The sequence below is a fragment of the Penicillium brevicompactum genome (genome assembly GCF_028827555.1).
Source record: "Penicillium brevicompactum strain IBT 35665 chromosome Unknown utg000001l_segment0_segment0, whole genome shotgun sequence".
Classification (NCBI taxonomy): domain Eukaryota; kingdom Fungi; phylum Ascomycota; class Eurotiomycetes; order Eurotiales; family Aspergillaceae; genus Penicillium; species Penicillium brevicompactum.
Window position 1 is genome coordinate 336,655 of NW_026623203.1, and position 17,314 is coordinate 353,968.

The 17,314-nt window shown below is 47.0% G+C and overlaps 1 protein-coding gene across 1 annotated transcript; it reads left to right on the forward strand.

Annotated features, from left to right (window-relative positions):
• Positions 1–384: 384 nt before the first annotated feature.
• Positions 385–3,196, forward strand: N7506_000081 (uncharacterized protein; the record flags this gene model as incomplete). Its single annotated transcript, XM_056949377.1, has 5 exons — positions 385–1,383; positions 1,432–1,972; positions 2,033–2,437; positions 2,500–2,536; positions 2,584–3,196. The coding sequence occupies 5 exons, from the start codon at positions 385–387 to the stop codon at positions 3,194–3,196; spliced, it is 2,595 nt and encodes an 864-aa protein (XP_056815292.1).
• Positions 3,197–17,314: the final 14,118 nt, after the last annotated feature.

Genomic DNA, 17,314 nt, shown 5'->3' on the forward strand with positions numbered 1-17,314 from the left:
AATAGCCGAGGAATGTTAGGGACTATCACGAAAAGGCCACAAAGCAAGAAAGGGCTTTAGAATGCATTATATAGTCAGTAGTGCAAGATTGCTACCATTCTAATATAGAGGAAGCCGCAGCTTTGTCTCGCGGTGAGTCTGACAGAAAGTGACATTTGTTGCAAACTTGATTCAAACGACCGCAACTTGCAGATACACACGAAGAAGAAACCTGGCGCCCAAACGTTTTCGCTTGAGATCAAATTCTGAGACGAGAAAATACCACGCCAGTTCCAAGTTGAGGGCCCAGCGACACTTTGAAGCGCCTCTTGTCAATTTCAGACCAGTCCCCGAATATAAAGCCTCCAGCAGACCTCTTTCTTTTTAGATCTCCCATTCCATCTAATGGCTGCTTGGCTTGATCTCGTCAGCGAGAATGAAGTATGGAACTTGGTGGATACCAACCGCTTGGGAGAACTTGTGCAGGAATTACCCTATCCAAAATGTCAATATCCATCTCTGCTGTATTTTACCGGTAGTTCAAACCGCATGAAAGCTTTGCGGGCTCTGTTTCCATACAACAACATCACACGCAAAGGCCCCGCAGGCTTGATTCGTCTTCATCTCAGCACCAAGACCGCTCATACACAGAGCCCTATATTGTTTGCTGAAAGCAGTTTATGCCTGGAGCACAGCTTGGGCGACTCGAAATGGCTCAAGCACTCAACGACAAAGCATCGAAGCTTCTCTATAACGGGCGCAGAAGGGCTGTTGCCCCCTGCAAGGCTACAACAAGAAGTGAAGAGGGAACTTGTTTTACCATGGACCCAGATCCTGTGTTTGTTCCTCGATTCCGCCGCTGACATTCAGGCCGCAAGAAACTTACTCCAACAACCACGTCGACAGCTGACTATTGGCGACGAGGGTATTCCGGCTCCCACGCAGATAGTCATTGTCTTGACCGACGGCAAGCATACAACAAAAGCCTTCACACAAGAATACGCACAGCTCCAAAAGATGATCAAGACCGGGACAGTCACGATTCTCGATCTCAGTCCACGTAGCGGGCTTTCAGACAGCGTCGCTTTTGCGCCACTGCAAAGCTTGATCCTCAAGCAACTAGGTATAGTCCAGGCCGAGCAACTATCAGCTTGTCGGCGGTTCTCAGCAATTCACCTCTGTGCTTTCTGGAACACTCATGTACAAAGCCACCAAAGGCTCCTCGATGCACCGACATTTGATCTATTGGAAAGGGCCCGAGGGGACTATACGAGAAATGACACGATGGGCGATTGTCTTCGAGAGGTCAGCCAGCATAGAAAATCCGTTAGCTGCTCAAGGGAGGACTTTGATGACCTTGTAGCTACGGCTTTCTTGATGGATGCCTACCCCCTGGAATGCACGGTAAGTTTGATTTCTTTTTACTCGCACTTTCATGTCTCGACTTGAAAGCTGAATTGCCCAGGTTTCTCGCCCATCTTGGTTTTCGCCGCATTTTATGAGAAATTATGTCTCAGTATCTGGGACGCAAAGTTCCAGGGCCATATTGCTGGCGTTTCATTCCGCTTCGTGCAAAGTTTCGGGCAGTTGAGCTCTGTGAGAACTTCAGCAGCCATTCGAAAGGAGACGTTGCATCGCTTGTATCGCCGGTGGGGTGGTCTTCATTCCACCACTACTTGCCTGGTCTGTCTGTGTCGACCCCCGGAGCATATGCTCCCCTGCAAACATGCAATATGTGACACCTGCATCGTGATCTTCGGAAATCCAAGTTCGCTTGGGGAGTATCATTTCGAGGTCGCTCAATGCCCTATCTGCGACGAGAGGTCCAACGTCACTGTCCGCCAACTACCTCCAACTAAGCATCCGGTGATTCTCAGTTTAGATGGCGGTGGAGTGCGCGGTCTGATTCAACTAGGCCTTCTACAAGCTTTAGAAAGGCGCATTGGTGTTCCGATCGCATCTCTACCAGATCTGTGCACTGGAACTAGTGTAGGTACGTACGACCACTGGCCGAGTGATTATGGTTGATAGACTAACAAAACTGGCGATTCAGGCGCATTATCCACTATTAACATCATTCTCAATCAATCTTCAGTCACGCAATGTTTCAATGCATTCCCCGACCTTGCGCGAAATATCTTTCGTCCTTCCTCAAATAGCCCAGTTCCTCGCTCTATTCGGTGGCTTGCCTCGGCGTTCAACCTGATCACAGATGGTCTTTATGATTCCGGTGGGCTGTCACAAATTTTCAAAGCAGCCGTTGGCCCATCCGCCGCATGTTCGATGTTGCCACGGCTAGCCCTGCGGGTTGCCGGATCGCTATTGTGGCAAGTCGTACCTCCGATGGCAAAGCCTGCGTATTGGCCAACTACCGAAGAAAAAGCCCACGTTCCGCAAATACCGCCTATCAATTTTTGGCGCCACATGATGACCGGGAGGATCCTTTTCTATGGGAAGCGTAAGTCGACTGTCCGAGTGCACCCAATGTGAATAGTAGTAGCCAATTTTGCTAACGATTAGCTTTTGACAGAGCTGTATGCAGTGTTGCAGCACCCTTGTGAGTTCAGACACCATGAGACATAGTATCGCGCTGACACTCTCTAGTTACTTCCAGACCAAAACTTTGCCAGGCCTTGGTCTCTTGCAAGATGGTGGGGTTCGGGCGAACAATCCGCTAGCCATTGCTTTGCGAGAGTCGGGCATTATCTGGCCCATGGCGAAAAGGCACGACCTTCTCCTATCTGTCGGAACAGGATTCTCCAAGTCTAGCCCCAGCGATTCAACTGGTTTTCTTGATCGCATTCGGGAGGGTGCTCTTCCCCGACTGTTTCGGGCCATGATGTCTTCTCCCTCTATGGATGGAAGGCAAGGGTTTTTGGAAGCTCTCAATTATCTTCCCCATTCGTCGACACCCGATATTTTCCGGCTGGACCAGGCCATCGATGGTATACTGCCAGCATTAGACGATACGTGCTCGCTGGAAATAATGTCGAATATGGACTTTGCAGTGCCAGCTGAGCTTGTGAGGAGCATTCTTGCGTCGGCCATGTTTTTCTTTGAGTTAGATGAATCTCCCGTCCAGGGCAATGCTTCCTTTTTTGTCGGGGATCTGTTCTTTGTTCACGACCGAACCCTACCGACATCCTGCAGCGAGTTCTTGTGGAGTTCCCCGGCGCCAGGTTTCGGTCTGGTCAGGACCACGATTTGGGAAGCATAGATCCAGTGGACGTTTGCCAACTTTGTGGATATTTCAGAAAGGGCGTTGCTTTTCGGGTCACCAGCCTTGAGGAAAGAGTCTCAATTGAGATTGCCAATGATACCTTTCGTGAAAAGATTGGCGGCTTCCCCAAATCGACGCTAGAATTTCTCGATGAGCAGAAGGCTTACGCTCAGTTTGGACGTGCAGATCATCAAATCCTAGATTGGCCGCCACGGAGATCTTGTTACTGCTATCGTGGGTCAAAGCGACTAGTCCACTTCTTGGAGCCTAGTGTTGGGCAGAAAAGACGGCGGCTGTGAGCTGTGTGGATTTGTCATTCGGTGTTCTAGGAAGATAAAAGTTAATGTCGGAACGTGGTCGTTACAGTACGGACTAGTACGGGCATAGCCAATTGAGTACTTGAGAGTGTGATTTTTATGTACTAAAGAAAGTGCAGAATAAATAGGGGATGAGCTTAGTAAGGTCTTTGAGAGCCTTACGATCGTCAGGCAGAGGGGGTGCTGAATATTCCTCGGGCGCACTAGTAAAATGGCGACCCTCTTTTGTTGACAGTTAACATTAGAAGCAATATTCAATTTAGGCTAGACGGGAAATCCAGGAAACTCTGGCATCCAATAAGACGGGGCCCGTGCCCAGTCTCGTCTGCCGCTTTCCCCGCCCCTTTCTGCCTTTCTGGTTTACCCTGGCAATAAAACTAGTTGGGAACAATCAAAACAAATCAATATTATGCTTAGGCTGTCTGAGTCTAAACTCCAACATGCTGTGTCGGTACTTCCGCCCTATGCACACACGTGATGGCCGCCCTTGTTTGTAAAAATCCAGATATTGCGAGTAGGGCGTTGCAAAAGAAATCGTCATGAAGGTCACTCGGTGGCAAATAACCATGCGCCGTCTCCAATATACCACCTATTAGAATGGCGGTGGAATTGGCGCCTAGAAACATCGTTGGGATTATCAACAGGCTGGCGTGGTGCTTTGCCGGTGCCGGTCTACGACTAAGAATTCGAGGTCCGCCAACGGTGGTGAGAATGTGAGGAAAGCCGTTGAGAAAGTACCCAAGAGCACCAATCGACTGCGTTCGCCCATAAAACAGACCTTTCGTTCTTAAAAAGCCTGCGAATCTCGAGCCCAACCTCGGTTTCAGTGACCTGAGACGTCAGTCTGCGATCAATATCCGATGAACCCTTTTCAAAAACAAATTCGCGGTCGCACCTCAAGCATCTACAGTCGATCCACCGACACGGCCAAAGATGCTATCCCTATGACTACCATATCAACTACCCTACAAATCAAGCCATCTCTTCCTGAGATAAATCTACTGGACCACCAAATCTCTATGGCTCGTGGATCTACTATGGCCTTGGAAACCACACGGCCGCGACTGAGAAAATGCAAAACACAACCCCAAATGTCGATTTTGGAGTTAAAGGCCGAACGAATGCAACAACATAGTCAGCAGGGGCTTGAGAACAATTTTTATTCCAAGTGTTTTGAGAGCTTCCACCAACTCGTCAGCGCCACAATGGACGCAACCCAAAGTCTTGCTCTGCAGTATCATTTCACCCCCGCAAAAAGCCCTTCTGGTGACCCGCGCCTGATTCGAGCTATTGTTTTATTAAGAGTAGCTCTTGATAAATCCCGAGCTGAGGAAACCAGTGCAGAGCAGGAGTGGAAGCAGCAGTGGAGGGTCTCTTCTGTTCAGCAGTCTTCACTTCGATGGCTTTGACACTTTGGGAGCTTTGTGTCTTTGACCTGTCAAGACCATTTAGGATAACCGGTTGAGCTGGATTTAAAATAAAGGCCGTGGGGTGACTTGAATACTAGACGAGGTTTGATCTGTGGCTTGAGGTTTTTCCGCAACAATTGAATAGCGTATCAGAATCCGTGCTATGTATTTTTCATATTAGCCACAGCAGAGGGGCCGTGCGTTTCACCATGCGCTTCGCGTTAAAGGCAATCATGTTCACATCAGAGCCGGAAGTAAGGGATGCTGTTCATACAGCACGGTATCGCGAGGACTTGCGCTGATAGTTCTTTTGCAACGCAGACACCTGTCCCACTACCCGCTCACAGCGTGAGACGAAACAACGATCTGTCTAGTGACCCCATCAGTGAGTGCTTTAACCCTTTTAGAAACGGTCTGTCTGCTTATGCCATGTTCCAGTTGTTCTCGATTCAAGCGCACAACACGGTCGACTCCACCGGCATCGCCGGAGGCACGTTACTGGTAGATAGCGTCGGAGACGGATGCGGGACAAAGTTATTCCGCTGGCTCATTAGCCATTGGGCTACCCACACAACGTGACCCACGGTCGCACAAGCGACCTTCCCCTTTAAATTAGTGAAAACCATTCGATTTTGTCCACTATCAAAAGTACAATAAGAACATAAGTTTAGCTATTGAACACGTGTAGGGCGTTTAGAATATGTATGTAATCGCTGTAATACGAACTTCAACTAGTCGTACAAAGTTCAAATTTGAAAGATAGATTTATAGTAGTGGTACTATTACATGTTTCAATTTTCTTTTATTTCACAGCTAGATAATGTTACCTGCCGCCGAACTAAGGGCGTAGAAGGTAAATTAGGCTGAGCAACCGGTTTGCCGGTACCCATGGTGAACATATTCTTTGCTTTGATTCCTCATCGTCGAGAATCATATCATCTCCACCACGCTCTATTGTAGAACCTAGACTGCCGCAATAGGCCGGGTTGGGCCTAAACTTCGAGCCCACGGCTCATTAGTGGGGGCCCCCATTAAAGCCCATCTCAACGCTGACAAATCGACCTGTGTAATCGCTGTAATACGAACTTCAACTAGTCGTACAAAGTTCAAATTTGAAAGATAGATTTATAGTAGTGGTACTATTACATGTTTCAATTTTGAGTTGGATCCGACCGGTGGAAGTTAAGATATCGCGAAAAATGTTGATATTCATGTTTTGATCTTGGATATATATATGAGGTTTATGCGTGAGTACCACGACTTTCTAATGAACCTCTGTAATTTATAAAATTCCTAAATACACGCGTCTTTTCGCGACTTTAGACGTGATATAAAGAGTTAATAGGAAAATAATTCTAAAATAACAAAATTAACTAAAAATTACCTTAGTGATAAGGTAGAAAAACGGTGGTAAAACGGAAGGTAATTGATAAATCCGAAAAAGAGGGTTCAACTTTGCTTGGCATCTGAATCCTCGGCATGTTTGTACTGTTTGGGGCCCATTTGGGGCCCATCAACCCATCATCGTGACTAAGCACCCACCGACGGTCGGTCCCCTCCTGTCAGTGAGCCAAAGCCATTTCACAAACCAAAGAGGGTAGTAAATTATGTTGAATCACTCGTTTTTCGGTCTGTTTCTTGCTGGTGCTTGTTCGAGTACTAGTGCCTGCATCCCTCGGATCCGACAGATACTGTCCCTTTAATAATATACCACAGTCCACAGAGCATGTGTGGGGTACACAGAAAACATAGCAAGATTTGCTAGCAACCCAAAGAGATTGAATGTCATACAGAACTGATATATTGCTTCAGTGACTGCGCTGAGATCTGCTAATTCTCGAATCCCACTGTGCACCAAAGTGAACTAAGTAGGCGCAAAAGGGTTCGATGATCACGAAAACATGCGACGACTATTTTCCAAAAGCTGCGCTAGAGCTTCCCATCTGTTGTATTGACGAACTGGAGCGCAGAGGACGGGGAGGTCTTTGTCGACTGGCTGAGCAGAGGCCGTGGGGCTATAATAGCGAGGCGTTCGAACAACAGTAGACTTGGGGCGTATTTTCTTTCACCAATCAGCGGCAAATCACCATTCCTTATGTCAACATCGTCTTACCATGACTTCCCTGGAGGGTGGAGGGGTATCTGGGTGAGAGTGATATGTGAAAATCTGACCATCAGGCGATTCCATGATGAGCCAGCTCTTCATCCCATATAGAAGCCAAAATTCATTGTGGCGCCGTAATAGATTGTTGCGGCGCTTGCGGAGCTGCTCTCGCTTGACCCGGCGCTTGCGGAGTTCCTCTCGCTCGACACGGCTTAAAGCAGGCGCCATCTGTCGACTAATTTACTGCAGTCAAACAGCAGTTTGCCACGGCTGCATGCAGCATTTATGTATGTCGCAATGCCATGGACTGAGCATTGAAGCTGACTTCAACGATGCTCACCTGTTACGATTCAAATTGCGGGCTAGACTAATTGCGGGTTAGAGAATTCAAGAAATGCGGCTCGACGTTGAAATGCAAGATGGACATTTTCAATCCCCAGCATGAGACATAAAGCAACAATGTGAGTCTACGTGCCTTGGATCTTACCTCAAATTCTAATCTTTGATACAAGGAATCATACCAGCCACTTGGCAAAGACCCAAAATATTGGGCTAGTCAGCTTATATCAGTATGAGACTAAGCGGAGAGATGCTCTGGCCTTCCCTTGCTTGATTGATTTCACATCAAGCACGTGAAGCAACTTGCAATGGAGAAAAGCAACTACCGCCCAGCAAACGTATGTATCGTACATGCCTCTATCCCGACTTCCCCTTGTTTCCTACGACATCTCGAGATCAACTGTCGCTTTTCTGGACATATGGCTGACAACAAGGAACACGCAGCCGACATTTGCTTCGCGGAAGCCTACATCCAATCATTTCACTGGCTCTGAGATAAGCCAGGTATCACCTGAGGACAGTTCGAGACTTCACGAAATGCCAGTCTCAAAACAGTCTTCCTCGCCGACCTTGCACCGACCATTATATTGTGATTATTTGCGATCAAAGTCCAACTCTCCAGTCAACACCCCTGCCTTCGCATTTGCAACTGAGGTAGACCATAATGGAAGAGTGACTGGGGTAGATCTCTCAACTGGTACCACAAGAGGACAACACATCAACACTGACTTTGATGACCGCATCCTACCGAAAGCAGATTCAAAGGGCGACGCTACAAGCTTGCTTCAGGAAGTCATTAGCAGAATTGCGCTTCTACCGGTTGAGTTAGATCGTGTTCCTCAAGGCTTTGCGAGTTCGGATACATCGCATTCAGAACATTCATCGGAATCCTACGTGGCGCCTCTAGATTTTTCTTTGAGCCAGGAGCATACAAAAGATGCCATGGGCACAGAAACTGGCAAGGGGAACCTCTCGCAGAAAGAGATGACAAGCAATTTTGGTACCGGGAGGTCTGTCATTGCTGGTCATATCAGTGAGACCACGAGACATTCTTCATCTGAGGTCACCACTCATGATTTCCCAACTTTGTCACAAACGTTGGCAGAAACAACCAGTTCTCAAAGTAGTTCGCAGACGATAGGACCCACATCAGCCACAAAAACCTCAAACCGTGAATGGCAAGATACGGCAATATCAGGCAGTAACGTATCGGTGGGGTTTTCAAAACAGGGCGTGGCGCTTTTACTTAGTATTGTCCTCGGTGGCATTCTCGTTTTGATCGGTATTTTTGCTATACATGGCTTTATCCTGCTTCGTTTGCATAAGCAGGCTGGGGGGCCGGTGGCTGTTCGCCCGCATGCGACTGTGAGTTTTCCGGATAAAAAAAGAGAATATTGCCTAGGACAGCTGAATTTTCGCACTTTTCAATTGAAACTTGAATATATATCGCATAGTGGCTGGCATTCGTGAAGCTATTAACGTACATAATCTGCAATAGCTCTCTAGATCTGGATTTTGATATTTTGAGCGAACAGTTCTTCTCAGGGCAGCTTGCCTCTCCAACCCGACTTTGGGATATGGAATCCAGACCTAGGACTCAATCATATAGAGAAAGCTGTTATTTCAAGCCCCGGCTACTTTCCAGTGGTCCAAGCGAGCATGAGCATGGAGTCCTAGCTGAATGACAATGGAAGGAGTAAATATGGTGAAGATCGTCATCGTCAACCCATTGTAAGCTCGGTCGTGTTTTGAGCATGTACACTACCATTTCTAGATGTTGAATTTAGCCTGGTATGACCATTGCCATTCCCATAGTGAGGCTGCACAGCGTCCAATTTCGCTGCCTGCCAGAACGACCATCATACCGTTGATTCTAAAGGGCCCGCAACTAGAGAGTAGCCTCAGAAATCGACAGTGCTGGCCGGGGTGGCATCATAATGTACTGCCAAACTCAAAACTCGTTTCAGTTATTATATCGTATTCAATCACTATTTAAGGTTAATAGTCCGGTGCAGACAGGTCATTTAATGCACAATAGGTACCAAATTCACGGCGCAAATGAAAGCTCACGGTACCTGTACCAACCCGGCCACGGATTCTAAAAATCACTTTTTGAGCAAAGTCTCGGCACAGCTTTACAAGAAAAGAAGCCGCCAAATGAGCGAAGTCAAGGCTCCGATGAAAGCTACATCAGTTGTATGATACTTTTGTTCTTACTCTTTTCGGGCACCTCCCCAGTGAATCGTATCACTGCCGTCACGAATGAACTAGAGCGGCCAGTGGGAACATTGCCGGCGACAATGCCCAAAGTTCACCGTCCACGTTTGAATCTAGTATTTGCCCCGATGACTTCGGTATCGGATCTGTTGGCTCAAGCACATCGTACACAAGTTTCGCAGGGGAAGAAGGGAAATGACAAGATAACCCTCCCTCTCAAGAAGGCCCGGCTACCATTACGGAATTTAGTGAACACGAGTCAAATTGTGACTAAAATTCAACTTCTAAATAGACGAGGCTGGCCGAAGCTGAAGAGATTGAGTCAAGCCGTTCATCGCAATTCACGACGGATTTTGCTTCTCCGTGCACACCTTTCGGCATTACAATCTCAGCTCGAAGAACGGACATCTGCTCGATCCGCTTCAATGAAGACAGCCGTGTGCAAACAGGAACTGACGAAAGCTCAGCTTGCCCCGGGCCGGATGTATCTACTTGGATATTTCTTGATCCAGCATTTTCTCAAGAAATATAATGAGGGGCGAGTTGATGAAAATCTAGTGAATATGCCCGATTTGGCCGCTCTGCTGATTGACCAATTCCATTGCCTGCGCGAGTGATTTTATTCATTTCGTGTCTTTTGGCAATTTTGGGTGGAAGTGAGGTCGACCTATCGCTTTATGGGTCATGTAGTAGAATGATCGTCTTCCAAAGAAATACACCGAGAAATGATCTGATTACGGCTGATACTACTTCTCCACGATTTCATACGGCAACGCGACGTACGATGTTTCAAGTACTCTGAAGTATATTTCTTAGTAGACAACAGCCTTTGGCATAGTAGGGGAATCACCAGCGCACAGGATTTAAAGACCACCTCCCTGCTACAATTGACTGTTGTATCATTGTCGCCTCCCTGGACGGTAAGCTCTCCCGGGCATATACGCCAGAACAATGCACTCGGTTTTAGTGAATTACAGGAGACAGTACCTCATTTCACATCTGATATAGAACCTTTCATAGTGCCAAGAGTGCGGGCTTGAATAGTACCGCTACGTAGAGATAGAAGTGAAGCTCGACTCATCAAGTTCGTGATGGCTATGAGACAAACTGCCTCAAGTGTAAGACAACAACGTGTAGAACAATCAACCTCAATACCGAACTTCTTCCAAGCTTGTTCCCAACGAATATCCATTCAACAGCGAGCCACACTATGTACGTCTCACTAGCAATTACGCGCATAACGAATTGTCTATGAAGAAATCCGAGGAGAATATACTAAAAATTGCATAATTCACTCTATTTTTCAAGAATCAGTGCTTCTATAGATTTCTTAGACAATAACAGAAGCGTATTAAATATGCTTGAGATACAACAGAGGGACAACAGAACATTTATCACACACCTCACACACGACATCTTACCCTTTAAAGCTCTCCTTCACCACTGCCGTCTCGATCTTTCAGCTTGGAGATTTGCTCTTGCAACCAAGCCATTGCTCTAGCCATCTGCTGGTCATTTTCACCGGTCCTCTGTCTTTTACTCCCGATGCCCATCTGCGAGGGCACACTCTCATACTCAGGATACTGATTCTTGAGGTTGGCATGAAGCTGCGACGATGGATAACCCACGTAATGCGAATAGCACTCGCTGGGATGTATGTGTCGCCCATCCATCAGTTGGACACTGAAGTTATTGTTAGAAAGACCCGACGAAAATTCCTCAAAGAAACTCTCATCGATCGGTAGTCCGACGCTTTGTGTATTTTCCCCTAGAGTGATATTCATGACACAGAACACCGTTGGCTGATTCGCTGCTGGAGTAACAGTTACCACATTGTGAGCCAGAGCTGTTGAGGCGGCGAGAGGAATCTCTGTGACACTGCCAGAATCCACATCCATGTCTGGAATCGCTGACACGTTCCTACCAACATCTCCTTGATTGAGCTGCTCGCCGTGATTCTGAATATCGGTGTTGTTATCGGCAGGATCACCACCGTGTATTTGGCCATTGCTATTCCACAAATAGCCAAAAAATGCCTTGAAAACAGACTGTCGGAGGAAGCCTGCTGTCACGCGAACTGGAATCTGGCTTTGCTGCAGCGACTCTGCGGACAGGGCGAATCGATCGGCCTCGACGGTATTCGAGTATGGCTTTCCGCATCTTTTCGTGACATCTATCTCTTCGGATATGTCTTCTGGGTATTCACACGGACTGGGGGATGGTAGCTCCACTGTTGGAAGTGAAGTGTCGTTTGGGACCGGTGCTTGGAATGACCTTGCTCTCATCAATGCAAACAAATAGCGCCATATTTCCTGGTTCGGGATAAAAGACGATTCGGAGCTCTGTGGATCAAACGGATCTTCGGGATCAAGGTCTTTTGGCCATTTCAGGCGTTGGTGATCTGTCAATTCAAATCCGTACTGGAAACTAAAGCGCCAGAATTCGAGTAGGTCGTCTCCTAGCCATCGCTGTCTCAACTCCATCGAGATGGGAACCGGATGGTGAAACTTCCTATACAGACCTTGGTCAATGGTAACCTTTTCGCCCCGCGGCTGGACGAAAAGTCGTTTCATGACACATTGAGCGACCTCAAGATAAAGCCGATCTTTGAAGAATGTTTTCAAGGTTGGGATTGGATAATCAATCTCAGTCAAGCGCGCCCATATCCCCCGTTGGTCTGCTTCTGAGAAGTTCGGAAAAAGCCTACCTTTCTTCATATTATCCTCAAGGAACTTCAAATCTGCGCTGGAGACCTTAGGGACGCGAGATTGGAGCAGATCGACCGTGACTCCATCTATTAGTGGTAGAAGCTCGTCTCTTCCCCCAACCAATGTCGAAAAAGTGCTGAAGATCAATCCCCAGTAGCATGCGATTGGCTGTATTTGCAATAAAGTTAGCTGAGATGAATCTGATTGGATTCGGACATTCGATGAGACTCACCTCGTCGCAATGCATGGCTGTCACTTTATGAAGCAGTCCAATCTGCATGCCTTCCCAGAGACCCGGAATAACTAGCAATGAGTTGAGCTTTTGGTGTAAGGTTTCATGCTTGAAGAACAGTCTCAAATATTTTCCCCTCTTACTTCCCGCGACTGCTTCCAGCACAGCCCACCAGTTTTTCGCAGCGAGTGGATCCCGCGGTGTGTTGAGATGGCCCTCGTAGAGGTTGATACGCTCGTAGATCAGTCCATCGGGTGGCCGATTGTCGTTTGGATATCGCTCCTTTAGGGAGGACGAACTTGTGATGAAGAGCCTCCGCTTCATTTCTGTGGTCATCTGGCGAGGCTAAAAAATAATCAGCGGGCATATCCGAGTACTTGGGTTGAGAAAACTCATCTTCTTCATTATCTGTCAGATACAAATCTACGATCCACCACTGGTTGTCGTGATCAAGAACGCTCCTTGCAGCCGTGATCAGGTTCTCGTGGTCGTATGCGCGCAAACGATAGTCCAACTCTACGTCCAAGCTAGGAATCATTCCACTGCCAGATCGCGGGCGTACGTAATCTTGCCAATGAGTTCTGGGAACTATCACTGGCACATGGTTTTCCCTAATCAAACGCTGACAGCCTTGAATCTTCATCATTCGTTTCAATCGATAGATGTTTTTCCGGCTGTCCATCCGTCTTCTGAACCCGGTCTCAAAGACAAGGTGCGAGAGATGCACTCTGGCAGATAATTCGAAGTGACGTTTTCGATAGTCGTATAACTTGCGCTCCCAATGTTCAACTTCTGACTGTCTGGAAGATGACATGATAAGCGCGAACAGGTTTTTGAAGTGTACAGATAAGTAAATGTATAGAATTGCGAGAGGACAAGTCCAGACATTGGGGAAACCATATGCGATAGGTTTTATAGCAGCTTGAGTACTGACGCTTACTTGATTTGTGAGCCTTAGCCTGATTCCATCGACCTTATCTTTTGGTATTGTATATCCTTCTTTTTCGGCTGTCAAAGTAGTCAATTAGTTGCCTGCCCAAATGCAGCTGATTAGTATGTGAAGCTCATGTTTGCTGGTTTATCCGCCGCATTTACCTACTGCCCATGGAGTGACACGAAAAATTGCATCAGCCTCAGGTATTGATTTGCCGAAGAGGGTTGAGAAACCATGAGCTGGTCATATCTTAGTATTGTATATAAGAGCCTGTTTTCCCTGATTGTCGAATGCTGGCACGCGGTTAAAAAAGACTGCTTCAGCTTATCGCTGTCAGTATCATGAAGTTCTCCACTAGGAGCAGATTGGATCAGCTAGTTTCAACCACGGCATTGTCATTTTCCGTCGCGGTTTTGGTCTGTCTATCTTTTGTCTTTGTCGGATGTTCGTCGCCTTCCTCTCCAAGAGGTCTACATTTTTTGAAAATAAGATACGCCTGAAAACATTTCGATTTATTCGCCTGGCTAAGCATTTGGCAGGTAGACCTGGAAGAGTTTCCAAAGCTCCGTGATTTGCGCATTCGGAATTCATTCAATATTAATGATGCGCCTATCACCAGAGGGGGAGAAATGCCGTCGAAGGCGTGTTGTCTAGCATCGATACCAGCCCAAAAGACGCAATCAATGCAGCAACATCGTCTGCCAGCGACACCATTCAAGCTCAGATACACGATTTGAAGTCTCATCTTCCTCGGTACTATATTGTTGGTCTTTGGAGCTACTGCAAAGCCCAGAATGGCCCGGAGATGGTTTGCTCCGATCCTAGCACCTCATTCTCTTTTGATCTATCTGCGGTGCTTGACTCCGCGCCCAAAAAGGTCAGCGACATACTTCCAGATATAGACCAGAGTTTGATTTTTGGCTACCGTCGATTTTCCCAGAGTGTGGTCTGGTTGTATATTTGCGGGTTTGTGACAACCACATTAACGCTGGTTTTGGCTGGCCGCAAGCTTTTTTTGTCAAAAGGCAGCAGGCTACTTGCTATATTTTGCGCGGTATGTGATACTCGAAAAGATATTGGAGAAGGGTGCTAATAAACCAAGCTTTCCTCGATGCTGATTACGACTGCCACATTTGTGGTGACCGTGATGTATGGGGTTTTTACTTCGAAGATAAAAAGCACCTTGCAGTCTTATGGTGTCGAAGTTACCCTTGGAGCCAAGATGCTTACCACAGCATGGCTGGCGGTGCTTTCTTCCATTGGCTGTTCAACCATATGGCTAGTCCATCTTTTCTGCTGTTGTATCTAATTCCCAAGCCCGGAGACCGTCATCAGGCTGGGAGAATTTGCAAATTGTCTATGTGGTCCATAGCTGTTGAGTCATAGGAACAGGTGTTGGTGAGCTCCTAATTAGTATATAACCAAACTACTGTGGTATATAGGATTCATTATTGTTGTCTTCATGCAAATAAATAGAAACACGGAGATTTCGTCTTTGTGAATATTACTCAAGTAGAGCAAGTCTCCCTCCATCGACCCAGGCTACAACGCTACCTGCAGATGTTCCACAGTCAATCCCTGCTTTGCGATGAGACCTGTGGGTCGGTGTACATCCTTCTGATGGGCTCCAAGACATCCCGCGCTGAGAATGATGCATTCACTGAGCAAAACTCTTCACATTCCGCTTGGGCTTGGCAAGCCTTTTCAACCAAGGTGCAGATTGTGTCCTGGAAATTTTGGAGCACTTGATGCACAGAATTGTTGGAGCGCTCGGTGCCGGTTTTGTGAAGCCGTTGTAGTTCGTTGGACGTGTGCTCCGTGAGGTCTTGGAGTAGCTTAAAGAGGGCATAGCAATCACGGTAATAAGCATTCTGTGCTTGCTGTTGACCGATCTGACGTACAATTTGTACAATGTCTTCCATTCTGTTCGTTTGTCCGAGGTGCTATCATGCAAGAGAGAAGGAAGAATTACATTTGATTCTCAGGCCCTGCCTTGCATAATGAGGAACATCAATTACACATACAGACGTCGAACAGTTTGGATATCGTTGAGACTTAGACACTCTTTGGCAATTCAACATAAAAAATCTCTTTTCTGAGGCTCTATCCTACCCTTTGAGGTGGTCATTAAAAATGTGACGGTACCTCACTTATCGTTCTGGTGATCAACACCGTACAAAGCGTTACCCCAACACTTCAACGGTCATAGCAAACACCTATTTCCCAGTTATGAGTACAGTCTGAGCTCCACATCTGTCTATAAAACCACACCCTTGCCCGAAGAATCCTACCCGAAGAATCCTGCCCAAGACGGCCAGTACATTTACTTTGACTTCGCAAAATGGACACTCTCGGTTATCGAAACCTGCGCAACTACGCCATCGGTGCCATCATAGGAATGCTCGGGTTTTTCTACTTTGTGATTTACCTATTGATGTTCTTGATTTTTCATTTCCCTTCAACTCAAGAGTCAATCCCATACGCTCTAGCAGTGATCGCGTTTGGTGGAGGTATTGCCCTGTGGTATCTGTGTGTTGTCTTCCAGAATGGCTTCTATGCATTGCACAAGGAAGAAGCTGCAAAGGAGCAAGATTCCATGTGGTCTGTAGGTCTGTTTCTGGTATGGACCACAGCACTTCCGACGATCGCTTTTCTATTTCCGGCCCAACCGTTGCTACAACTTGGATACGCATCGGCTTTCACCGTGATTGCTGTTGGAAGCCTTTCAGACGCTTATCTCAAAGAGATGAATACTGGGACGTTTTCCGGTCGGTTGTCTCTCCAATTTTCGTCAGTGGGCCTGTTGGCCTTGGTGCCAACCATCCACGCATTAGCGGAGCCGCTCCACGCTCCCTCCCCACTGGCCGCTGCATTCGGCCGACTGGTGCTCAGCAACCTATTCGGCTGTGCTCTCTACGCTTTGCGCCCTCTTGAGAGAATTGGAATAGCCCGGTCTTGGCAGCCGAGTCTCCACGGCATGTACTCGGTTTTGACATACAGCCTCGTGGAGTATTCCAAAGCGGTCGTGCAGGTAGCAATTCCTTACATGTCTTGATGCCGAGCTGCGGGCAGTCAAGAGCAATAGTGGAACTGAAAGGCCAGTACGTGTAAAGGCCTATTTGCTGTTGTCTGATGGAGGGATTATTGCCGGTGTTTCGCCTGGATCAACCACCTACCTACACCTACGTGACTTCATCATCACTTGGGATATTTGATCCATTTTGATGATACTATTATCAATTTGCTTTTTGCTTGCTCCTTATGTCATTTAACTTTGTCCTAGTTTTGGGGTTCCGCATTCATTATAGAAGCAAGCAAAACTGTGAATAATTTGACACAATATAGTTTCGGAGCAGATGAAACCAGATCTGAGATAGTAGAGTCATTTGCGTCATGTTGATCGACGCTTATTTGCATACGACAGGCTGTAGATCAGGGAAAATAATTAACAATACCCTTTCACCAGTTACCTGAAACCTATTGAGATGTAGGCGAGATGAGAGAGAGTAGTCTTAACCGTTTCAGGGTTTGGCCATTTGGCGCTGTTAGAACAAACATTCATCGGCTAACAAGGTATAGGGGCTCCCTGACCCATCATTAAGAACAACGAGATTCCAAGATTGAACCAGCAGCGCGTGTTTTGTTTTCTTTTGAGACTCTATAATGTCGCTATCCATTTTGTCGCATTCCATGGTGTCCCGACGGGTCTCGAAGCACTATAACGATGGTGAATGAAGCTTGTAGCCTCTGATTCTGCATTCCGATCCCAAGCCCTTTAAAAGAGGGAAGCGTATTGACTTTTGCTAAAGATGAAACTCCGATTAAAACATGGACCATCAGATAAATGCCTCTGTT